Source organism: Indicator indicator, chromosome 33, assembly GCF_027791375.1.
Source record: "Indicator indicator isolate 239-I01 chromosome 33, UM_Iind_1.1, whole genome shotgun sequence".
Lineage (NCBI taxonomy): Eukaryota > Metazoa > Chordata > Aves > Piciformes > Indicatoridae > Indicator > Indicator indicator.
Window position 1 is genome coordinate 5,474,702 of NC_072042.1, and position 25,004 is coordinate 5,499,705.

Genomic DNA, 25,004 nt, shown 5'->3' on the forward strand with positions numbered 1-25,004 from the left:
AGACAGACACAGTGTTGGGAGCTGGGGCTCCAAAAGCTTTCCTCAGCTTTGGCAGTGGGAGGATGGAGTCACAACGATGCTGTCTTGCCTCAGGCCCTGGGAGCTGAGCTGCAGGAGCTGAGCTTCCCAGTGAATCAGGAGTTGGATGCCGTGAAGTGGATCGTGGCCAACCCCCCCGAAGAAGTCCCTGAGCAATTACTGAAGGCTTTGGAGAAGGATGCCAAGAACCTCCAGAAGTCTCTGAGTTCTGCAAGTGATGTCCTGGAGTCCAGGCTGCAAAACCTTCGTGGGGCAGCAGAAACTGAAAAGGTAGAGCTGGGAACCGTCCTCACACTGTCCCCCAGAGCATCCCAACATGCTCCTTGGAGTGCTCTGCTCCTTCTTTTAATGCTGCCTTTTCTGTTTTTTGGGTTTTTTTTTAAGGCTAAAATCTTGGCACACCATGAAGCTCTCCAGGATAAACTCCAGGAGCTGCTGGGTTGGGTCTCTGGCACCGCTGGGTCCCTGGACTCCGATTCCCACCCCGCGCCCGACGCCAGCAGCTTGAGTCGCTGCCTGCAACGCTACAAGGTAACCATGGCAATGCCCCCAATCCTCCTGGCTGATGGAGCTGCTGTTCTCTGCATGGAGGAGAAGCTTTTAATCCTGCTTTCCTTCCTGGAGCATGCCAAGGGGTTGCCTTGATCCTTTGTTGCAGCAGGAGCAACGATCTTGTACTCGCTCCAAAGTCCTTTGTTAGCGCAGTGCACAAAGCATCTGCTCTGGCTGCTGGAGGAACATGCTCCAGTGCCAGCTGTGTGGAGAGGGCTGGGCAGCTGGGAAGGATCCCCACCAGGCTCTGAGGTGTTGTGGAGAGAGCTGCTTGCTCCATGGGGGCTCTGAGAGCTTCCTCCATCACATCTGCCCTGCTTTCATAGAGTCCCACAATGACAGGGCTTGGAAGGGACTAGAGATCACTGAGTCCAACCCCCTGGCCAGAGCAGCTTCACCTAGAGCAGGTTGCAGAGGGTGGTGGCCAGGCAGATTTGGAATGACTCCAGAGATGGAGGCTCCACCACCTCTCTGGGCAGCCTCTCTCCATCAACTCTATGAGGAGCCCAGGAACATTTATCCATCTCTCAGGATTTGGTCAGTTCATAGAATCAGCATCTCCTGTTTGCTGGTAGCACCTTTGGCATTGAAGTCAGGGGATTGGAGGCTTTGAGAGCTGAACTGGATGGAGCTGCTGATAGCTCTGGGCCGGGGTCATCTTCAGACCCTGCATGCATGGTCCAAGGAGCCTCTTGGTGAGGTGCTGGAGGAGAGTTGGATAATTGCCCTGGTGAGATGCTGTCACCTCAATGCTGAGGGTGCTTCTGGATGCATTTGGGCTTTCTGGAATTCATCATTCTGGTGCCAAAGCTCTTGTTTGGAGCACCCATCCTTGTGCCTGACAGGTCTTCTCCTCTCCTTCCTAGGAGCTGAAAGAGCCTCTGGCCAACACCAAGTCTCAGCTGGACGCCACTGCCTTCGACATCCAAGTCCTCATCTCAGAACATGCCCAGGACTTGACCCCTCAGCAGAGCAGGCAGCTGCTGAGGTTGCTGAATGAGCTGCAGAAGGCTTTCTGTGACCTCTCAGAGCGGGTGACAGCTCGGCTGCAGGTCCTGCAGGTCTGTCTCCAGCAAGTGGAGCAGACAGATCAGGTGAAGGTTGTGAGCCCTCTGCTGCTGGCTGCAGTTTGCTGGCTGAAGTGCTTCCCGACCACCACACCTCCTGGCTGGGATTCCAGCTGCATGCCACTCACAGCTGATGACTTCTCATTGCACATCTAAAGTCTGTCTTCTTCCTACCATCTCACTTCCCAGGTGGAAAGTCCCTTCCCTCCCCAAAACCAGAGCCCTGCTGAGCTCTGGGTAGTGCACCTCAGTGGTGCTCTGGTAGACATTGAGTCACTTTGGGAATAACCCTTGGTCCCTCTAAGGCCACCAGCAAATCCCAGTGCAGAGGGACCACCACAGGCACCTGGCAGTTTTAATCCCAGAGCTGCTGTGGTTGGAAAAGGCCTCTAAGGTCATCCAGTCCAACCATCAACCCAACCCCACCATGGCCATCAAACCATGTCCCCAAGTGCCATGGCTGCAGGTTTCTTGAACCCCTCCAGGCATGGTAACTCCACCACCTCCCTGGGCAGCCTGTTCCAATCCCTGACCACTCTTGCAGCAGAGAAATTGTTCCTAATCTCCAATCGGAGAATGTTAGGAACCTCCAGAGACCACCAAGTCCAACTCCCCTGCAAAGCAGGACCACTTAGGACAGGTCACACAGGAACACATCCAGGCAGGTGTTGAAGACCTCTGGAGAAGGAGATTTCACAACCTCCCTGGGCAGCCTGCTCCAGGGCTCTGTCACCCTCACAGTAATAGAGTTCTTCCTCATGCTGAGGTGGAATTTCCACTGCACAACTCAGGTTTTGCTGTCCCAGAGAAGCAGCTGATGATGCAGCTGCAAAAACCAAGTCATACAATCACAGAATAACAGAATAGGTTGGCTTGGAAGGGACCTGAAAGCTCATCCAGTTCCAAGCCCCTGCCATGGGCAGGGACACCTCCCACCAGCTCAGGTTGCTCAAGGCCTCATCCAGCCTGGCCCTGAACACCTCCAGGGAGGGGACATCCACATCCTCCCTGGGCAGCCTGGGCCAGTGTCTCCCCACCCTCACTGCAAAGAATTTCTTCCTAATCTCCAGTCTCAATCTCCCCTCCTCAAGCCTCAATCCATTCCCCCTTGTCCTGTCACTACAAGCCCTTGTCAAAAGTCCCTCCCCAGCTTTCTTGTAGGTCCCTCTCAGGGACTGGAAGGCTGCTCTCAGGTCCCCCTGGAGCCTTCTCTTCTCCAGGCTGAATCACCCCAAGTCCACCTCTCTGCTGTGTGGCTGCAGCACTCATCACTGCGTGGATCCTCTTAGTCAGGACAGGGCTTAGTGTGGTTTTGATTAACAATTGCTGCCTGTTAACTCTTGCCTGTCCTCTCTGGAGTGTGTGTGTGTGTTTGTGTGGTTATTAACCAGTTTGCTTTGCCTTTTCAGATTGTCCATCCTAACCCAGGAGGAACTCGCTTTGCAGCTGAAGAGCTCTTAGGAAGGCTCTTGCAATTTTGCTTCTGTTGTTGTTTTGGTTTTTTTATCTTATGACTTGGGAGAAACAAGCACAAGTTTCAACATCACCTTGCTGAAATGTCCAGGGAAACTCAAAAAAAACCAAAAAAAAACTCAAGCCCTTTATCTCCCCCTGGGAAAGGGGAGCAGGAACCTTGCAGGGACTCTCAGGTCACATCATGCTCAATTGCTCAAAGTGGTGCTTCTGTGTTGTGCTCTGGCAGCAAAAAGGAGGAGCTGGATCAGCTACAGAAACCTTTGTCTCTCTCCTGGGTTCCCTCTCCAACACCAGGAGTCAAAGCCCAACCTCTTTAGGTTGTCTGGGGGCTCCGTGGTGCTGCTGCCCTGACCTCAGGTTGTTGTCACCTCTCTTCAGAGGAGTTTCTGTTGCTGTTTTAAGCTTTGCAAGGCACAGAAACTGAGCTGAGCTCTCCTGGTAGGGCGTGCAGGCCCTGCAGCTCAGCAGGCTTCTCACAGAGAAACCTGCTGGGATGGTGGCAAACCTGCAGGGAGCATCTTCTGCTTGGCCAGGACTCAGCACCCCAGCCCCATTCCTGCAGCCAGAGAGCCTGGGAGGGGAGAAGGGAGCACCTGGAGAGCTGCCAAAACTGTTTCTGTGCTGCATCCTCCTCTTCAAGGAGATGCTGCAGCTGTAACCTCTCACCTTGCCTTTCAGCCATGTGTGTGCCTGGAGGTGCAGCACTGGTTCTAACTCTCCCCTCTCCCCTTCCCTCTGCCCGCAGACGCTGCAGGAGCAGCAGGCAGCCCGGGCACAGAGCCTGGGGGAGCTCAGCCGCTGGCTCTGCCAGGCAGAGGACACCTTGGCAGAGCAGCAGAGAGCAGCCAGCCAAGGGGACCTGTCCACCCTGCAGCAGAGGCAAAGTGATGTGAAGGTCAGTGCCTTAAAACACCAGGGGGTGGGCTGGGAGGGGCAGAGGTTTGGGGGAGTGCACAGAGCCTTACAGCATCCTCTGCCCAGGAGCTGCAGAAGAACATGCAGAGCCGAGCTGCCTCCTTCGCCAGCCTCCTCAAGAGTACAGAGGAGTTTCTGGAGGAGAACAAGGCCAAGATGGAGCCTGGTGAGCTGGCAGCACTGCAGGAGAAGCTCCAGCGTGCCAAGGAGCAGTACCAGTCCTTGCAGGAGAGGACAGAGGTGGCCCAGAAGGAGCTGGAGGATGCTGTGAGTGCTGCAGTGCAGCAGGAGACTGAAAAGGTAATGTGTGAAGAGCTGCAGCCCCAGGGGGCTGCTTGGGGTGGATACTGAGGTCCAGTCAAGGCTGGTGGTTCAGGTGAGAATACCAGGTTCACTCAAGGCCCTGGTATTCAGCTGGGTGATGTGGTGTAAAGAGATTTGCTGTTCTGTTGTCCCCTGGGTGAGGTGGGACACTGATGCTGTGTCCCCTCCTGAGAGCTGCAGCCACCCTTGAGCTGGTTGTGGAGGAATCCCAGAATCCCAGCACGGTGGGGGTTGGAAAGGACTTCTGGAGATCATCTGGTCCTGGCCCTGTGCTAAAGCAGGAAATGGGGGAGCAGAACACACCTGGCTCTGCCTTTGGGCTGGCCTTCAGTGGGAGTGTGAGCACTAAGCACCTCCACATGCTGGTGCTGAAAGCCTGTGTGGAGTCCCAGCCCTTCGAGGTGCAGTCCCAAGGTTGTGTCAGGGTGAGGCAGGCAGCAGAGCAGAGGCTGAGTTTTTCATTCCCAGCTTCTTTGCACCTTTCCCCCTTTCAGAGAGCCACAATGTGGTCTGAAGGTCTGTGAGTGTCTCAGGTGTTTGCTGGGGCTGGAAAACTGTTTGGGGTTGGTTGTTTCTGTTGCTTATTGACTCCCTCCCCTTTGCAGCCCTTTGCTGAACGCGCATAAAATGAGTGGTTCTGATCTGGAGCCTTTCTGCTTGCAGGTGAAAGCTGCCAAGGAGCTGGAGGAGAACAGCAACAAAATTGATTCCCTCTTGAACTGGGTGGCATCCCTGGAGCAGAAGGGAGAGCTCCCAGAGTACAGACCACATCCCATCGGGAGAGCCCCAGGGACACGAGCAGGGACAGGCGCTCAGGATGTCCCTGACAGCCACACTGTGGGAGCAGAGAGTGCTGCAGAGAGCCTGGATGAGGAGTATGAGAGGCTGAAGGTCAGGAGCAGCACCTTGTCCTTCTCAAAGCTTTCTGCCTTATGCACTGAGCCTGGCTGCTGGATGTGGTGTTACAGCATCCCAGCAGGGGAGGGGTGGAAGGGACCTCTGGAGATCATCCAGGCCAACCCCTCTCCTCAAGCAGGGCACCCACAGCAGCTTGCCCAGGACCACAATGGCCAGGGGGGATTGGAAGCTCTCCACACAAGGAGACTGCACAACCTCTCTGGGCAGCCTGCTCCAGCATTCTCACACCAAAGTTTTTCTTCCTGTTGAGATGGAACCTCCTGGGTTCCAGTTTGTGCCCCTTGCCCCTTGTCCTATCCCTGGGCACCACTGAAAAGATTCTGGCCCCATCCTCTTGCCCCCCACCCTTTAGATATTGGTAAGCATGGAGAAGATCCCCAAACGACTTGGATCTGGCCTCTGAAACATTCAGAGGGATTTTCCATATAGGAGAAGTCCCTGCCTGGCTTCCTGGAGGACACATCCTCTGTGTTGGTGGCTGGGTGGCTGCCATGGCACGGTGCAGTCAGGGTAAGGAGAGAAGCTTCCCATGATGGTCAGAGAAGGGCTTCCTCTCCTGCCTGTCCCAGCCTTGGGGTGTCCCCCACCTTGGCAGTGCTGTAGGAAGGGTGCAGAAGCTGGGCCACACAGCTGCTGGTGGGCATCTCTGTCACAAGCACATCCTCACCTGTATTCACCATCCTCTTTTTTTTTTTTTCCAGGCCCAGCACCAGGAGCTGCTGTCCCAGCAGCAGGACATCATCCTGGCCACACAGTCAGCGCAGGCTTTCCTGGATAGGCAGGGCCAGAGCCTGGCAGGGGAGCAGCGGCAGGGGCTGCAGGGCAGGCTGGCAGGGCTGAAGGAGCAGTACTCAGCCGCCCTGGGCCAGGCAGAGGAGAGGCTGAAGCAGGTGCAGGTCCTGCGGGATGAGCTCCACAAGTTCCTGCAGGACCACGGAGAGTTTGAGGCTTGGCTGAAGCAAGCGGAGCAGGACCTGGAGGGGATGTGCCAGGGGGGCAGTGAGCCTGCAGCCCTCCAGCAGCTGCTCCTGCGGCAGGGCAGCTTCTCAGAGGATGTCATCTCCCACAAGGGAGACCTGCGCTTCGTCACCATGTCGGGGCAGAAGGTGCTGGATGTGCAGGGAGCCGCGGGGGACGCAGGCTCCCGGCCTGGCAGCCTGGTCAGGAGCAAGCTGGAGGATGCGACGCAGAGATACACCAAGCTGCACTCCAAGGTATGGGAAGGGCTCTGCCAGGGCTGGGAGGGGAGCCCTGGCTGCTGTTGTCCTCCTGTGCATATAGAACATCTCAGGGGGCTGGCTGGACTGGTAGCATCCGTGGGGGTTGTGGGCTGCATCGAGAGAAGTGTGGGCAGCAGGGCAAGGCAGATTCTCCTCCCGCTGTGGTCTGCCCTGGCGAGGGCACATCTGGAGTATGGTGTCCAGTTCTGGGCTCCCCAGTTCAAGAGGGAGAGGGAGAGCTGCTGGAGAGAGTCCAACAGAGGCTACAAGGATGATTAAGGCACTGGAACATCTGTGTGGTGAGGAGAGGCTGAGAGCCCTGAGGCTGTGGAGCCTGGAGAAGAGCAGCCCCAGAGGGGATCTGCTCAGTGTTTCCAGATATCCAAAGGATGGGGGTCAAGAAGGGGCCAGGCTCTTCTCAGTGGTGCCCAGTGATAGGGTGAGGGGCAGTGGGCACAAGCTGGAACCCAGCAAGTTCCACCTCAACATGAGGAGAAACTTCATTGCTGTGAGGGTGCTGGAGGCCTGGAGCAGGCTGCCCAGAGGGTCTGTGGAGTCTCCTTCTCTGGAGACTTTCCAAACCCACCTGGATGTGTTCCTGTGTGACCTGCCCTAGCTGACCCTGCTCTGGCAGGGGGGTTGGGCTGGATGATCTCCAGAGGTCCCTTCCAACCCCTACCATTCTATGTAGGACAAGGATATCTTCTTCAGGGTAGGAGTAACATCCCTCAGTCTTGGTGCTGGTCTGCATGTTGCCTCCTGTGCTTCCTTTAACACACCTGACAAGGCTGTGGGGTTCCATTTTTCCTGGTTTTTGCTGGTTTCTGTGTGTTCTCCAGCAGTGCCAGGCTGCTCTGTGCCTTGTGTGCATCCTCCCCTTACGTCTGGTTGCTCCTTTGCAGTGCACCAAGCTTGGCTCCCACCTGAACACTTTGCTGGATCACTACCAGCAGTTCCAGGAGGTGGCAGAGTCGCTCAGGACCTGGCTGCAGGGAAGTGAAGCTGCTGTTGGGAAACTGCTCTCGGAGGCAGTGTCTTCAGATCCAGCTGTTCTGCAGCAGCAGCTGGCCAGTGCTAAGGTACAGGGTCCTTGGGTGTTCTCCTGGGGTGCATTGGAGCCTCTGTGGGAATTTGGTCGCTGCTCTGAGCTCAGCAGCAGGACAGAGGCTTGGTCTGTTTGGGGGTTTGGCTGGTTGAGTGCTGGACCTCAGCAGGTCCCAGTGCTGCACATCAGGTGGAGCCAAACACTTCTGAGAGATGCTCAGAGCAAGGAGCAGGGACTGTGGCCATGAGCTGCCCAAGGAGACATTCTGGTGGGACACTCCATGAGGAGGACACTGGGACTGCCCAGGCCCTCTGACCCAGCTCTGCCTGCAGCAGGGGTTGGCCCTTCCCTCCCACGTTAAAATTTTTATTACTGATTTGGGGATCAATGAACAGAATCCCTCAGCAGGGTTGCACTGGAGCCCTGAGCATCCTGTGGGTGCAGGGAACCACCACTGATTTTGTTTTGTCTTGCATCAAAGCAGCAGCTGCATGGAGACCTTGCTGAGCATCAGGTATCAGTGGAGAAGCTCCAGAAAGCAGCTCGGTCCCTGCTGGAGATCCAAGGGGAGCCAGCTCCAGACCATGGGCACATCCAGGAGACAACAGGTACAGAGCAAAGCAGTAGCAGGACACTTGGGGACATGGTTTAGTGGCCCTGGTGGTGTTGGGTTGATGGTTGGACTGGATGACCTTAGAGGTCTCTTCCAGCCATAATGATTCTGTGATTCAGGGCTTGTGCTTGCCCACGGGGAGGGCTGTGATGCAGTTTGGCCATTTGTGTGTCCCCTGTCATGCTGCTGAGTTTGGGGACAGGGATTTGTCCTCAGTGAGAGCTTGGCAGGAGCCAAGGGTGTGACCCTTGGTGCTCTCTGAGCAGCAGGTGAGAAGCTCTCTGCCACTGATTCTCCTTTGTGCTGGACTCTGCAGATGCCATCGTGAGCCGCTTCCAGAGCCTCTCCCAGCAGATGGCTGAACGCTCAGACCTGCTGCAGAAATCCATTGCCCAGTCTCAGAGTGTCCAGGAGAGCCTGGAGAGCCTCCTCCAGTCAGTGGCTGAGATTGAGAAGAACCTGGAGAGAGAGCAACCAGCCACACTCTCCTCCAGCTCCATCCAAGACTCTCTTGCCACCAGCACGGTAAGGCTGCTCCCTGGGCTCCCCACCTCGGCCACGCCTGTCTGCAGGACCTGAGCCATGCAGGCAGCTGCTGGGGGGCTGCTACAAAGCTTCTGAAAGCACCAAAAAACCTTAAGAAGAAAGATGAGAACCTCTCCTTAATTACCTTGGGCGTGGACCTGTTGGAAGGGTCCTTTCTTTGGGTACTGGCCAGCAGGTCAAAGGAGGTTCTCCTGTCCCTCTGCTCTGCCCTGGTCAGGCCACACCTGGAGTGTTGTGTCCAGATCTGGGCTCCCCAGTTCAGGAAGGAGAGGGAACTGCTGGAGATGGTCCAGGAGAGGCTCAAAGATGCTGAGGGGCCTGGAGCATCTCTGTAAGGAGGAAAGGCTGAGAGCCCTGAGGGTGTTGAGCCTGGGGAAGAGCAGCCCCAGAGGGGATCTGATCAATGCTCAGCAAGAGCTAAAGGGTGGGGGGCAAGAGGGTGAGGCCAGACTCTTTCCAGCTGTGCCCAGTGACAGGACAAGGGACAATGGGCACAAACTGGAACCCAGGAGGTTTCTCTTGAACTTAAGGAAAACCTTCTTTGATGTGAGGGTTCTGGAGGCCTGGAGCAGGCTGCCCAGAGAGGTTGTGGAGTCTCCTTCTCTGGAGAGCTTCCAGAACTCCCAGCCATTGTGATCCTGGGCAAGCTGCTGTGGGTGAGCCTGCTGTGGCAGGGGGGGTTGGATTGCATGATCTCCAGAGGTCCCTTCCAACTCCTGCCATCCCATGATTCTGCTTTGCTAACAAGGAGGGCTTGGAAAGCAGACACCAGGGAAAGGCAGAGCAGGTTGGGGAGATGAGAAAGGAAAACTGGGATAAAAACCATTCTTGCCCAACTCTGATTTTCCTGGGGGTTCCCAGGGGTGGCCCAGCCTCCTCACACCAGTTCAGTTTTGCTCAGGAGCAGCTCTTTGTCTGTGTGCTCCCCACAGAAGCTGAAGCAGGACATCGCCAGGCAGAAGAGCTGCCTGGAGGCCACCCGGGAGATGGTGACGCGGTTCATGGAGGCGGCCGACAGCCCCACGGCCTCTGCCCTGCAGGGCAAGCTGGCAGAGGTGACAGAGCATTTTGGCAGGCTGTGCCAGCAGCAGCAGGCCAGGGAGGACGCTCTGAAGGGTCTCCTCCCCAAGGTGGAGCACTATGAGCAGCTCTCAGAGAAGCTGCAGCAGTTCACGGAGAGCAGAGGGCGGCTGCTGGCCTCGGGCAATCAGCCTGACAGGGACATCGCTGCCTTCTCCCAGCACATCCAGGTGAGGGGCAGGGAAGAGGCCTCCAGCTGCTTTGGGCTTCTGGAGCAGGGCTCTTCTGGAGTGGTTTGTCCTGGGGAACAGCCCTCAGTTCACACCCAGGCTAGCAGGATCAGCAGGACTGGTCCTGGGGCAGCTGAGGTTGTTGCCAGCAGTGGGGAGTGTGGTGGCATCTCCCTGGAGCCAGGCTGGGGGTTGGAAGGGATCTCCTGCCAGGCTCTGTGGGCCCAGACCAAATATAGCAAAGTTTCAGCAGTCAAATCTCCGTGGGGTTCATAGAGCAGCACCCTGCTGGCAGGAGGAGCAGTGCAGGATGTGACAAAGGCCTCAGAGATGCTGTGGTGGTCAGTCATGGCTGCACAGGATTCCTCCTCCTGCTTTCCTACAAGTGCCCTGCTTGGTTTGGCCACAGCCTCAGGAATGCTCTAAGCTGGCATGGAACCAGACACTTGTGCTGGGGGGGGTTGATTTGGCTTGGTCTGGAGTCCACCATCCCCTTCACTGCATGGCCTTACAGCAGCACCAGGGGTGGTAGGACTTGGTCTGGCAGCTGCTTAAGGTATTTGCTGAGCCAGAGTTGGAGCAGCAGGTGGGACTGAGCCATGGTCACTCAGTTTGGTGCTGGTGCCATTCATGGTGCTGCCCATGGAGGGTCTCTCCAGCATGCCAGGACTGTCCAGTTCATCCCCTCTGCCCCAGTCTGCTGGTGGGGTCAGCATCACCCTTTGGTCTTGGCAGGAGCTGAACTTGGAGATGAAGCAGCACCAGGAGGATCTGACTACCCTGGAGCACCTGGCTGCAGAGCTGGGCTCCTGTGGCTTTGCTTCCAGCACTTCCCAGCATCAGGAGAAGCTGCAGAGCCTGAAGAAAGACTTCCTGCAGCTGCAGAAGGTGGCAAAAGAGAGGTGAGTGCCAGGGCCCCTGCTTCTCCCTGGAGAGATTCATAGATCATAAAATGGTTTGGGTTGGAAGGGACCTTCAAGATCATCCAGCTCCAACCCCCTGCCATGGGCAGGGACACCTCCCACCAGCCCAGGCTGCTCAAGGCCTCATCCAGCCTGGCCTTGAAAACACCTCCTGGGAGGGGGCAGCCACAACCTCCTGGGCAACCTGTACCAGTGCCTCCCCACCCCCACTGGAAATGATGAGATGAGTTTGGGGGTGGCTTCTGAGTCAGATCAGGGCCCTGTGGAGATCTCCTTTCCGTGGTGGGGGGCAGGAGTGAACCCTTCCTGCCTGCCTCCTGCCAGCCCAGCAGAGGCAGCTCGCTGCAGCTGACGCTTTATAAAAAGCCTTTGCTGGGGGCGTTGTGAAGCATTCCTGGAGCTGCCAGGCCTGGATCCTGCCTTTCCCAGCGCGTGGGCAGCCACAGCTCCTCCAGCACACAGCATCTTTGCTGGAGGAGAGCAGGAGCAGGAGCCTGCCCCAGCCGTGTGCTCTCCAGGAGGTGACACAGCAGAGCAGCCTGTCCCCAGATCCTCCTTATGACTGGGGACAAAGGGGAGCTGCAGCAGGAGCTTGAGCTCAAACTGGCCATGGCAGCCTGAGCAGGGACACAGAAAATGAGGGTTACAATAATGGAAGCCCTCTGCTGTAAGATCAGGCTGAGAGAGTTGGGCTTGTTCAGCCTGGAGAAGAGAAAGCTCCAGGGAGACCTTCTGGTGGCCTTTCAGGACTTAAAGATAGGATAAGATAGCTGGGGACAAGGAGGGTCTGAACTAGAAGAGGGAGATTCAGGCTGGAGAGAAGGGAGAAATGCTTGACACTGAGGATGGTGAGACCCTCGCCCAGGCAGCCCAGAGAGATGGGAGATGTCCCATCCCTGACACCATTGCAGGTCAGGTTGTCTGGGGCTGTGAGCAACCTGCTCTGGTTGGGGATGTCCCTGCTGGCTGCAGGGGGTTAGACTGGATGACCTCTAAAGGTCCCTCCCAACCCAAACCTCTCTGATTCTGAGAGCTCAACTGTGTCCCTGCGAGGGGGTCACACCTCCCAGGCTGTACCTCCAAACTCCCAGTTGAACAGAGGGGATGTGATGGGGACAAGCAGATGAGTCCCATCACAGTCCCCAGGAACTCAGCACCGCTCAGAGAGCTGCCCCTGGCTGGCCTCGTGCAGGCTGCTCCCAGCTGCAGCCAGGGAGCATGAGCCAGAGGGGTTGGTGGCTCCCATTTGGGGGCTGCCTTGTTCCTTTGGGATGGGTTTGAATAGATGTGAGCTGTGGGGGGACCCAGCCTGGTCTCCTCTAGGCTGCAGCTGGCTGGGGCCAGCATGAATGAGCTCAGTCTTCCCAAAAAAAAGCTTTGCTTCCCCAGGGACAAAGCCCAGTGCAGCGTGGTGGTGGTGGTTCCATGGCTGTTGACTATCACAGTGGTGCTGGGGTGGCCTCAAAAGTGCCACTGGATGTGTGTGGGGGGGTGGGCAGCAGGGAGGGGCAGGCTGGGACATGCACCCCGCTTTGGCTGGCACCACTCGAGCTGTTCCTAAGCAACATGCAGTGAGAAGAGTGAAAAAGGAGAGCTCCTGGAGACACAAGTGGGCCACATTCAGGGGGGTAATTGGGAGGCAAAGCACGAGCTCTGACTCTCCCAAATCCTTTCACTCCCAGAGAAAAAGATGCATCCTCCTGCCAGCAGCAACTGGATGAGTTTCGGAAGCTGGTCGGGGCCCTGAGGAAGTGGCTGAGGGAAACTGAAGGCAAAATGCCACCTGCTGAGACCTCCCTGGGCACCCAAGAGCTGCAGCAGCGCAGGCAGCAGATCCAGGTGGGCACAGGGAGCTGGAACCAGACCGGGAAAGCTGGCAGCTGGTGTGGAAATGCTGGAATGTGGAGTGAATCCCAGGAAGCAGAGTTTTGGGAGGTGTTTAATGCTCTTGGGAATCCCAGGTGCTCTCCTTTACAGTCTTGGGAATCCTGGGCTCCCCTTTTATGATCCCTTTATGGTCTTGGGAATCCTGAGATTCCCTTTGTGGTCTCAGGAATTCCAGGCTCCCCTCTATGGTCTCAGGAATCTTAGGGCTCCCCTCTACTTGCTGCTGGGCTGCAGCCCATGCTGTGTGTGCATCCAAAGGTCCCTGGCAAGCAGTGTGAAGGTTCTCTTGAACACTCCCTGGTTTCCCTTCCTTCCTCCACCTGCCCTGGGTGTAGTTTGGGAGTGGGAGGCCCAAAGATGCTCATTTCTGAGGGTTTCCCCTTGCTAGACAAGGAAGGTTGGTCTAGAGGACTGTGAAAGGTCCCTTCCAGCCCAAACCATTCTGTGATTCTATGATTCCATGGCCAGGATCTCCTGGAGGAGTGGAAAGGGAAGGGGGCCCAAGTGGAGGAGGTTGGTCACAGAGGGACCCTCCTGGAGAACCTGATTGTGGAGATCACAGCCCCTGACAACTCATCCAAGACAGGTGAGTGCCACCCAAGGCTGCCTCCTTCCTCAGCACCCTGCTCTCACCACTGCACCTTCTCTGAGCCTGCCTCAAGCAAGAAATGGAATTCATTCCCCCTTTAACAAACTTCAGAGGGCTTGTGGTGATCTGAGCATGGTGGGGCTTGGCCCTGTGCTCAAGTCACTGCTGCTCACTGCATGACTGCAGCAGCCAAGCGCTCAGAGCCCAGCACCTTGGCTTCATTTGCTGTAGCATAACGAGCCCTGGAGTCCTCCATGCCTGCCATGAGCCCACCCTGGGGACATGGACCACTGCTCAGATGGACCATGGGAGCTTCAGGCTGCTGCAGCATGGGGGGTTGGACTCTCAGACCCACAGGGAGCTCATGGAGGTGGTTCTTGGTGATGTGCTTCAGCCTTCTGTGGGCTGGAGTGTTTTAATCAACCCCCAGGATTTGGGTTTCATATCTGGATGGAATTGAGGCCTGGGATACTCAGAAGTGATTTAGTAGTTTGCTTTTTGGCTTCATGTCTGTGAAGCAGTGAGATGATGTCTGGTTGGTTTGGAAACCAGCTCCAAGATGTCTTCCAGCTTGTGAGAACAAGTCCTGGGCCTCTCCTCACTGAGTTCACAGCCTTGGATATCTTGGTCAGGATTAACTTGATGAGCAGTTCAGTGGGAAAGCTCCAAGAGAAGTGGGGAGAAGCTTCTTGTGGGTGAGCCACACACTCACCCTTGTGTGGTGACCAAAGCTGCAGCCCCTTACATCCATGTGAGGGTTAAAATGTGTGGTTAGAAAGGGAAAGGGAAGGATTTACCCCACGGTGATCCTGATGAGTCCTCCATGGGTTGTGACATCTGGTGCCCAAGAGGGGGACAATGGCAGGGTGTCCATGCATCAAGGCAGGTTTAGATAGCTTCATCCTGGAAGAAGAGAAGAATATGGAGGAGTTAATCCTTCCAGGGGAGTTAATTCCTCCAGGGAAGGCATCCAGCAGCCTCCCTTGCTGTTCCAACTCACAAAATCCTGCTCAGGGAAGCAGCTTTCCAAGTGTGGAGACAGGACCAGGGATCCCCAGTGCTCTAGTCCACATCCACCATGGTCTCTGGGTGATGTTGGGAGAAATGCCCAACTGCAGGCAGCTGCAGCTCCTCTGCTGCTGATCCAGCAAGGCAGGAGTGGCTGCAGGGGAGCAAGGGGTGAGGGTGTGTGGGGAGGAGGAGGAGGAATAAACAGACTGCACATGGAGCAGGGTGGGTTCAGCAGTGCCAGGCAGGTGGGTCCATGGAGGTGCCACATCTGCTTGGTTGCCAGTGTGGTCCCTGTCATGAAGGACCCTTCATCACTTGCTGGCTCCATTCCTAACATGTCTGTCTTGTCCCTCTGTCTGTCTGTTCCCTCTGCTCAGGTGCTGCCCTGCCTGCCCCAGGAGGCTCAGCAGGCAGCGTGAATGGATACCACACGTGCAAAGGTGAGCTCACTGCCCCCTCTATGCCAAGGCCACCTTGCCAGCTCCCTGTCCTTTATCTTTTTGTCTGTGCATCGCCATCCATGACACCACAGAACTGTCCCCAGGGTGCCACCATCAGCAGCCCCATCACAAGTGAAATGAGCCTTGGGAATTCTCAGCCCCGCCGCAGCTCCAGGTGCTGATGAAGGGTGTAGGACAAGGCTGAAGGACAGAGAGGGGCAGCTTTTGGGGTGCCAGCGCCCAACACCCTGTCAGGTGGTGTAAAGAGCTGATAAATGGGAGATCATTTTAAGACCTGCAATTAAGTTGATTGGTTCTGAGGGGTTATGATGGGATCCAAGCCTGCAGTTTGAGGAGCAGCTTTAACTGCTGCCCGTTAGCTGCTGCTCCTTCGCCCCTTCAGCCAGATGACAGGAGCATGAAAATGGCTTTGGGCTTTGGTGTCAGGTTCTCCAGTGGTGCTGTGTGAGCAGTGACATTGTGGACATCGTGGGCAGGGACATTGCTCAGCCTGCAGCAGCCCCACAGCCACAGGGGGCATTGGCTTTGTTTGCAAACTGTCACCACGCGTAAGCCATGAGGCTGGAAGGGCTCCTCCGGCGGCAGAGACAGACAGACAGACAGCAGCCTGGCCTCTTGCTCCTCATGCTTGGCTGGTTGTGCCTGCCTGGGGCTGGCTTAGGACCTGCTAGTCTGAGTTAAGATGGGCAGCACAGGCAGAGGTGCTCATCTCAAGCTGCTCTTTGGAAACAGATCTGACCGAGATCCAGTGCGATGTGTCGGACGTGAGCCGGCAGTACCAGAGCCTTGGGGAGGCGCTGAGGGAGCGCCAGCAGCAGCTCTCAGCCATGCTGGAGAAGATGCAAGAAGTGCAGGAGGAGGCCAGCTCCATGCTCAAGTGGCTGGAGTCGAAGGAACGGACACTGTCGGAGCTGGATGCTTCCTCCTCGCCCACCAAGACGGAGACGATGAGAGCCCAGGCTGAGCACAACAAGGTAACTCCTCCTCCAGAGCTCCAGGCTGGAGAGCTGAGCATCTGTCCCCAAAGGTCCTCAGAGATCTGCTGTGTTGCAGCAGGACTAGACATAGCAGAATGAGGATCTGCCCTGGCTTAGAGAAGGGATTTCCCCAGGAGGGGTGAGAGGAGCAGGAGCCAGTGCACTCTGCTCCACCTCTTTGCTTTCAGCCCTGTTGCTTTCAGGCATTTGGCTCAGGAGGGAAGGAGCTTATCTCTGAGTCCTTGTTGCTGGGTCACTCCAACTTCTCCTGGAAAGCAATTCCCAACCTTTCCCTGCTCTTGGAGCCAAGTTAGCTCATGGTATTGCTAATAAAATGATTTCATTGAAGGGCAAAGAAGAGAAATTGTCCAGCTCCAGTTTGTGGTTGCTGCTTCGTTCCTGCTTGGTGATTTCATTCTCTTGCCCTCTGCCTGCAGAAGTTCAAATCATTGTTTTCCAGGCATTTTTGGCCGAATTGGAACAGAAGTCAGGGAAGATCCAGAAGGTAAAGGAAGCACTTTATGGCTTGCTGGAGAAATACCCAGATTCTCCAGAAGCAGCGAACTGGAAGAAGATGCAGGAAGACCTGAGTGAGTGCCTGAGGCTTTCTGTCTTGAGCCATCAGTTAGAAGCGGGGCAGGGTTGCAGGATTGCAGGGGGGGATTCCAAAGTCACAGCAGAGCAGAGTCACTTCTCATTAACATTCAGCAGATAGCAAACTTCTCTCCCAGCTGTCTCCTGCACAAGGTGTTCCTGAGCTGAGCACTGTCGTGGTTGATGAAAGCTCTGTGATGGATGCGTGGTTGAAAGATTTGCCTCCTTAAAATGGATTTAAAAAAAGAAAGAAAGGGAAAAAAAAAAAAACACACACTAGTGACAGATGAAAAGCTTCACTGCTTGATATAAAATTTCTAATCATTAGTAAAGCTATCCTTAGGTAATTAATTGTTGACTAAACAGGGCTGTGTGTTTGAAAGGTTCTCTTCTTTGATGTGCTTATGGAGTTCTCCAGCCGGGAGATTTCACTGTGCTGTGTTGAGGACTCATCCACACAAGAATATCCTCACTGATGGAGCCAGGCATGTTGAGGTGGCTCCCCCAAGGGCAGACCAGCTCCTGGCAGTAGTCACCAGAGCACAGAAATCCTGCTTGCCAGAGGTTGTTTGTTCTCTGTGAGCTTTGGGACCACTTAGCCATTAGAAATGGGCAATGGCTTCTTCGATGGAGAGTGTCTAGAGCCCCACGCTAGTTGGATTGAGAAGCTGAGGGAGGTTCTCCTCCCCCTCTGCTCTCCCCTAGTGAGACCTCACCTGGAGTATTGCATCCAGTTCTGGGCTCCCCAGTTCAAGAGGGACAGGGATCTACTTGAGAGAGTCCAAGGGAGGGCTACGAAGATGCTGAAGGGACTGGAGCACTGCCCTGTGAGGAGAGGCTGAGAGCCCTGGGGGTGTTCAGTCTGGAGAAGAGAAGGCTGAGAGGGGATTTCATAAATGTCTATCAATAGCTGAGTGCTGAGGGTCAAGAGGGAGGGGACAGGCTCTGCTCAGTTGACAGGGATAGGACAAGGGGCAATGGATGGAAACTCTAGCACAGGAGGTTCTACCTCAACATGAGGAGGAACTTCTTCACTGTGAGGCTCACAGAGCACTGGAACAGGCTGCCCAGAGGTTGTGGAGTCTCCTTCTCTGGAGACTTTCAAGCCCCATCTGGATGTGTTCCTGTGTGAGCTGTGCTGGATTCTGTGGTCCTGCCCTGGCAGGGGGGTTGGACTCAATGACCTCTGGAGGTCCTTTCCAACCCCTAGCATAGAATCATAGAATTGTCAGGGTTGGAAGGGACCTCATGGCTCATCCCAAAACCCCTGCCAGGGGCAGGGACACCTCACACCAGAGCAGGTTGTTCAGAGCCACATCCAACCTGGCCTTAAAAACCTCCAGGGATGAGGCTTCCACCACCTCCCTGGGCAACCTGTTCCAGTGTCTCACCACCCTCACAATGAAGAATTTCTTCCTAACATCCAATCCGAACCTACCTCATTTCTATCTGTGTTCCATTCCCCCTAGTCCTATCCTGTGAGCCTGAGGAGGGTTTGCATTCAAGAAAAAAAAACAAACAAACAACAAAAACCCAAACAGACAAAAACCCCACACAAACAAACAAACAAACAACAAAAACCCAAAACCAACAAAACCCCTTCTTGATGGGAGGGGGTGGGCTGGCTTGGAGCAGGACCACCACCAACACAGCTGCTGCTTCAGATTGCAGGTGGGAAAGAGCCAGCCAGGCGACGGCTGAGCGGCAGCAGAAGCTGGAGGAGTCTGCAAACCTGCTGGCCAGCTTCCAGGCTGCTGAGGGCCAGCTGCGCCCCTGGCTGATGGAGAAGGAGCTGATGATGAGCGTGCTGGGACCGCTCTCCATCGACCCAAACATGCTGAACGCACAGAAGCAGCAGGTCCAGGTGAGCTGGGGGCTGGGTAGGCATCTCCTCGCCTTGGGGCCGGAGCGGCTCAGCCAAGGCGTGAGGTGGAAGATGTTTGTCATGCGAGGGCTCTGCTGCCGTTGGGAGACCTCATGGCTCCTCTCCTCTGGCTCCTCTCCCAAGTCTTCCAAGACTGCTGTGAATGACTTGAAATGAGCTCCCTTCCCCACGTTGGGTTGACTCATCAGTGAATCACTTGGCCCCTCATGGAGGGGGGGAAATGCTTTAAACAAGGCCTGTGCTGATGTTCTGTGGGACATGCTAATGCTGCTCCTCCACCTGCCCTTGCCATACCTCCTGCTTTCCAAGCCTGACACATCTGTAACTGGTCACAGCAGGTCAAATCAACTGCCCCAGTTTGGATAATTAGATTTCCTTCTTCTCTGTCATAGAATCATAGAATGATCTGGGTTGAAAGGGATCTTCAAATCATCCAGTTCCTACCCCCTGCCATGGGCAATGACACCTCCCACCAGCCCAGGTTGCTCAAGGCCTCATCCAGCCTGGCCTTGAACACCTCCAGGGAGGGAACATCCACAACCTTTCTGGGCAACCTGTTCCAGTGCCTCCCCACCCTCACTGTGAAGAATTTCTTCCTAATCTCCAGTCTAAGTCTCCCCTCTTCCAGCTTCAATCCATTCCCTCTCGCCCTGTCACTCCCAGCCCTTGTCCAGAGTCCCTCCTCACCTCTCCTGTAGCCACCTTCAGGTACTGGAAGGCTGCTCTAAGGTCTCCCTGGAGCCTTCTCTAGGCTGAACAGCCCCAGCTCTCCCAGCCTCTAACTGCTTTCTGTTAGGTTACACAGCAGTAGGATGAATCAGAGCAAAGCCTCACAGACCCCTCCAGCTTTTTCAGTTGCCATGGTGGCAATCAACCACAGTCTGCCCAGCCCAATGCCCTCCCACCCTGGGGTTTGTTCCTCCTGGGCTGGATGAAGCCCCTGGAGGTCTGGTTTGTTTTGACTGTGTGTACTTGGAGCTGTCACTTTTATGCAAACATTTTGATGTTATTTCTGTTCCAGTTTATGCTGAAGGAATTCGAAGCTCGTAGGCAACAGCACGAGCAGCTCAACCAGGCAGCTCAGAGCATCTTGACCGGCCCTGGAGATGTTTCTCCATCCACTAACCAGGTGCGGGAGGAACTCCAAGGGGTTAATCAGAAGTGGTCTGAGCTAACAGAACGCCTCAACTCCCGCTCCAGCCAGATTGACCAAGCCATAGTCAAGAGCACCCAGTACCAGGAGCTCCTGCAGGGCCTGTCAGAGAAGGTGAAGGCAGTTGGGCAGCGCCTGAGCAGCCAATCTGCTGTCAGCACCCAGCCTGAGGCTGTGAAACAGCAGCTGGAGGAAACCAGTGAGATCCGCTCGGACCTGGAGCAGCTGGAAGAGGAAATCTCAGAGGCTCAGACCCTCTGCGATGACCTCTCTGTCCTGATTGGGGAGCAGTACCTCAAAGATGAGTTAAGGAAACGTCTGGAGACTGTGGCCCTTCCTCTCAAAGGGCTGGAAGACCTGGCAGGTGAGACTGAGTGGAGAGGTTGCTCAAGAGATGTTGGGATCAGGGAATCGTTGGATCGATCATTTCAGTTGGGAAAGACCTTTAAGATCCTCCAGTCCAACCATCCTCTAACTCTGCCAAGCCTGGTGCTAAACCATGGCCCTCAGCACCACATCTCTGCCTCTTTTAAACACCTCCAGGGATGGGGATTCAGCCACCTCCCTGGGCAGCCTGTTTCAGTGTTTGAGAACCTTTTCAGTCAAGAAGTTTCTTCTGAGGTCCAACCTAAACCTCCCCTGGTGCAGCCTGAGGCTGTGTCCTCTCAAATGTCAAACTCCATCCCTGCTTCTTGTCAAAGGCTTCTCCCATCATTGAGTGAACAACAGAATTGGAATTCCTCATCCAGCCTGGTCTTAAACACTTCCACACCTCATCCCTGGAGGTGTTCAAGGCCAGGCTGGATGAGGCTTTGAGCAACCTGGGCTAGGGGAAGGTGTCCCTGCCCATGGCAGGGGGGGTTGGAACTGGATGATCTTTGAGGTCCCAACTCAAGTAATTCAAGTCATTCTATGATTGCATGAGAAGAATAAGGATAAGGAATAAGAATAAGGAATAAGGAACAAGCAATAGGAATAAGGAACAAGCAATAGGAATAAGAATAAGGAGGAAGCCCCAGTTGTCAGTTGAAGCCCCAGTGAGCTATCAGTTAAGCACCAGATACCAGTTTTTAGGCTCCTTCATCAGTGTCTTCTGTAGGACTAATCACAGGAGAGGTCACCCTCCAGCCATAGCTGAGCCTGCAGAGTGAGCAGAGATGTTCATTCCTGCTGATGTGGGTCTTCACCAAGCCTGCCTGGCTTGCAGCAGCCATGGCCTGTGGTGTTCTCAGAATCATTGTTCCTCCATTCAGAATGGGGCATGGAGAAGACCCAGTGGCCACCCTCTGATCTTGGGGATGCCTCCTGTGGCTTCTGACAGGTTGCATTTAGAGAGCAGTCAGGAGAAGGGAGGCTTCAGCTTGATCATTGCCTTTTAATTCTTAAGAAATTTATGAATCAGTGAGGAGAAAGGTTGGGGGGGGATGCAGTGGAGGCCTCCTTCCTGTTAATCAAAACACAGTTGGTGCATCTGAGCTGATTTGAGGTAATTGCACTTTGCTTATTTGATTTGAGCTCTAATGGTGTTTCCCTTGCAGCCGACCGGATGAACCGACTGCAGACGGCGCTTGCAAGCTCCCAGCAGTTCCAGCATATGTTTGATGAACTCAGGACCTGGCTGGATGACAAACTCTGCCAGCAAGCTCAAAGCCAACCCATTTCTGCTAAACTGGAGAGGCTGCAAAGCCAGATTCAGGAGCAAGAAGAGTTCCAGAAGAGCCTCAACCAGCACAGTGGCTCCTATGAGATGATTGTGGCCGAGGGAGAATCTTTGCTGCTTTCTGTCCAGCCTGGGGAGGAGAAGACCACCTTGCAGAACCAGTTGGTCAGCCTCAAAACACACTGGGAAGAGCTCAGCAAGCAGGCTGCCGAGAGACACTCTAAGCTCAAGGACTGTTTGCAGAAGGCTCAGAAGTACCAAAGGCACGCGGAGGACCTCCTGCCTTGGGTGGAGGACTGCAAGACGAAGGTGTCAGAGCTGGAAGTGACTCTGGACCCAGTGCAGCTGGAGGCAACCCTCCTGAGGTCAAAGGCCATGCTGAGTGACGTGGAGAAGCGCCGCTCCTTGCTGGAGGTGCTGAACAGTGCTGCTGACATCCTGATCGATGCTGCCCAGACCCACGAGGAGGACGTCCGGGATGAGAAGGCTGCCATCAACCAGAAGATGGATGCCATCACAGAAGAGCTGCAAGCCAAGACTGGCTCCATTGAAGAAATGTCCCAGAGGCTCAAGGAGTTTCAAGAGAGCTTCAAGAACATTGAGAAGAAGCTGGAAGGGGCCAAGCACCAGCTGGAGATCTACGATGCGCTAGGGCCACAAGCCTGCAGCAGCAAGAACTTGGAGAAGCTGAGAGTGCAGCAAGAGGTGCTGCAGGCCCTGGAGCCACAAGTGGACTATCTGAAAAACTTCACTCAGGGTCTAGTAGAAGATGCTCCAGCTGGGTCTGACTGTTCCCAGCTCTTAAGCCAAGCTGAGGTGGCTCAGCAGGACTTCAAAGCTGTGAAGCAGAAAGTAAATGACTGCTGCATGCTGATGGAAAGCAAGCTTGAAGGCATCGGGCAGTTCAACAGTCGGGTCAGGGAGATGTTCTCTCAGCTGGCAGACCTTGATGATGAGCTGGACAGCATGGGCCCCATTGGGAGAGACTCTGACAGCCTTCAGTCCCAAGCAGAGGATGTCCGAACGTTCTTGGGCAAGCTCCAGAGGCTGAAGGCTGACATCGAAGCTTCCGAAAGCGACTGCAAGAAGATGCTGGAGGAGGAAGGGAGCCCTGATTTGCTAGGGCTGAAACGTGAGTTGGAGACCCTGAACAAGCAGTGCAGCAAGCTGAAGGAGAGGGGCAAGAACCGCCAGGAGCAGGTGGAGACCACCCTGTCTCGTGTGGAGGACTTCTACAGCAGGCTGAAGGAGCTGACCCACATGACGACGGCAGCGGAGGAGAACGAAGCGCTGCAGTGGGTGGTGGGGACGGAGGTGGAAACCATCAACCAGCAGCTGGCAGACTTCAAGGTAAGTCCTCAATGCTCTTAAGGTTCTGAAGTGGGATTTGGGGTTTCAAGGTCTGTCTGGTGTTGTGGTCTTTTGTGTAGGACCTCTGGTCTTCGAGCCAGCCTGGCGTTGTTTGCTGCTCTGGTGTCAGCGTTTTTGGTGTGGGGAAATGTCCTTGCTCTGGAGAGGAGAAGAGCAGCTGCTGGGCTTGAGAGCCTGTGGTGAATAGGTGCAGAAAGATCTTGTGTTTGGGGAGGGGAAAAAAATCCTTTCCATCTTCTCCTTGTGATGTGTAATGTTGGTGTGCCAGGTCCTTGTGGGCTTATAGAGGTGGTTGGTGTTTAGGTTTTGGGTTTGAGTCCATCTGAACTGTAATTTGGCATCACCTGAGAGTCTAGTCCAGATCAGATCATTCTGCAGAGCAGCCTGGCCCAGCATCCCTGCTTGGCTCACTTCATCTGGCCCACACACTGTGTCCATTTTGGGGTCTTTGGGTACAAGTAAAGCCACAGATAAACTGTGGGACAAGGACAGGGAGGTCATGGATGTCCCTTCCCTGGAAGTGTTCAAGGCCAGGCTGGATGAGGCTTTGAGCAACCTGGGCTGGTGGGAGGTGTCCCTGCCCATGGCAGTGGGGTTGAAACTAGATGACCTTTGAGGTCCCTTCCAACCCAAACCATTCCATGAATCTGTGACACACAGAGGGAATAAAACCAGGGAATAAAACCAGGCCAAAGCTTTACTGTGAGCTCTTCATGTTTCCAACAAAGATCTGATGGAGAACACAAAGGTTTGCATGAGATGCTGAGAGGGAAGAGCTGGGGTGTGTTGGGTGGGTGTTTGGTGTTGGGTCCTGCTGTTAAGCTCCATTAATTAATTTAATCCTGCTTGGAAATTCTCTTGCTGTGAGACTTCCATCCCTGATGTGCTCAGGAGTTGGTGATTGAGCTGATTGACATCTGGCTGCTTGTTTCCTGGTGTTAATGGGGGGTAGGAAGGGGGGAGGCATTTTGACAGCCAGTTACTTTTCATCTCATGGTGAATTGATCCCAGGAGTTCACAGGATCCCAGGATGTTTAGGGGTTGGAAGGGACTTCCAGAGATCATTGTGTCCAACCCCCCTGCCAGAGCACAGGACCATAGAATCCAGCACAGGTCACACAGGAACACATCCAGATGGGGCTTGAAGGTCTCCAGAGGAGGAGACTCCACAACCTCTCTGGGCAGCCTGCTCCAGTGCTCTGTGAGCCTCACAGTGAAGAAGTTCCTCCTCATGTTGAGGTGGAACCTCCTGTGCTGGAGTTTCTATCCATTGCCCCTTGTCCTGTTGCTGTTCTGTGAAACCTTTCACCAGGACAAGATATTTGGGGTTTGGCTTTGGATTTGATTGCCTATCCCGAAAGGAAAAAAAACAAAACAAAACCAAAAAGAGCTTGGAGGTGTTGCTTGGGAGGCAAACTCAAATTCTGCTGATGGAGCTGCTGTTAACCCTGGTGCTGGACAGTGGTTTGCATGAGAAGTGACAGGACGAGAGGAGGTGGCCTCAAGTTGTGCCAAGGGAGGTTCAAGTTGGATATTAGGAAAAATTTCTTCCCAGGAAGGGTTCTCAAGCAGTGGGGCAGGCTGCCCAGGGAGGTGGTGGTGGAGTCCCCATCCCTGGAGGTAGTTAAGGGATGAGTGGATGTGGTGCTGAGGGATGTGGTTTGGGGGCAGGGGGGGATTGTGAGCTCTCAGTGAGTGCTTGGACTTGATGATCTCAAAGGTCTCTTCCAGCCTCACCCTTTATGTTGATGAGAGGGATTGAAGTTCCTCATTAAACACCACACAGTCACTTGGAACAAAATATATCCAAAAAGGAATTTCTGGCCCTTCAAACCAGGGCTTTAGATGTGCAGGAGGGACAATGATGGAGAAGTCTGACTTGGGCCCTGGGGAGAGGCATGAAGCAAGGAGGACTTCTCTTGGCTGCACAAAGCTTTTGTTTCTCAGTGCTTAGGACAATATCCCAACTTCCCTGGACAGCAGACAAGCTGCCCAATGTGTCTGGGGAGACGAGGGGCACCTCCTCGTGCTCCCTGGGGCGATGTGGGGAGGATGCAGCTGAGCATGGAGAGGAGGAGGATGGGGAGCGGGGGGTTGGGGCTCTCCAGGAGCGGTCACGGTCGGTCTGTCCAGAAGGTTCCAACAGAGGCAGCAGATCTTATGTCTTAAGGCATTAATTTTAATGAACATCTGTGTTAATGAGATGCAAATTAGGCATGGCCCCAGGGCTCCAGGCGAGTTGCCAATGGAGCCCTGACAAAGGTGGGCACTTCTGGACTCATTTTGTCCAGACTTCAATAAAGAAGCTCTATTGAAGGCTCTGATGGGGACTGTGAGCAGATGACCTCCAAAGTACCTCACACTTGAAGCTTCCCATCCAGTTTTTCTTTCCCTGCTTGCAAACACCTCTCTAACTTGCCCCCAAAGGCCACAACCTACAACAAACCCTTAACTGCTGGAGATGTGCTTCCTCTGTCCCCCACCACAGCCCTGTCCCAGGTCACAACGGGACTAATCCTGGCTAAGGG

General features: G+C 54.8%; 1 protein-coding gene across 1 annotated transcript in view; it reads left to right on the forward strand.

Annotated features, from left to right (window-relative positions):
* The window catches only part of MACF1 (microtubule actin crosslinking factor 1), a 144,165-nt gene that overhangs the window by 54,268 nt on the left and 64,893 nt on the right, over positions 1 to 25,004 (forward strand). The window contains 20 exon segments of the mRNA XM_054395252.1: positions 94 to 309; positions 424 to 570; positions 1,458 to 1,691; positions 3,880 to 4,029; positions 4,116 to 4,349; positions 5,037 to 5,264; positions 5,993 to 6,505; positions 7,414 to 7,590; positions 8,041 to 8,164; positions 8,486 to 8,694; positions 9,648 to 9,965; positions 10,701 to 10,867; positions 12,571 to 12,727; positions 13,244 to 13,361; positions 14,753 to 14,815; positions 15,569 to 15,810; positions 16,274 to 16,403; positions 18,072 to 18,271; positions 19,314 to 19,809; positions 20,984 to 22,455. Coding sequence (XP_054251227.1) covers positions 94 to 309; positions 424 to 570; positions 1,458 to 1,691; positions 3,880 to 4,029; positions 4,116 to 4,349; positions 5,037 to 5,264; positions 5,993 to 6,505; positions 7,414 to 7,590; positions 8,041 to 8,164; positions 8,486 to 8,694; positions 9,648 to 9,965; positions 10,701 to 10,867; positions 12,571 to 12,727; positions 13,244 to 13,361; positions 14,753 to 14,815; positions 15,569 to 15,810; positions 16,274 to 16,403; positions 18,072 to 18,271; positions 19,314 to 19,809; positions 20,984 to 22,455 — 5,595 coding nt within the window.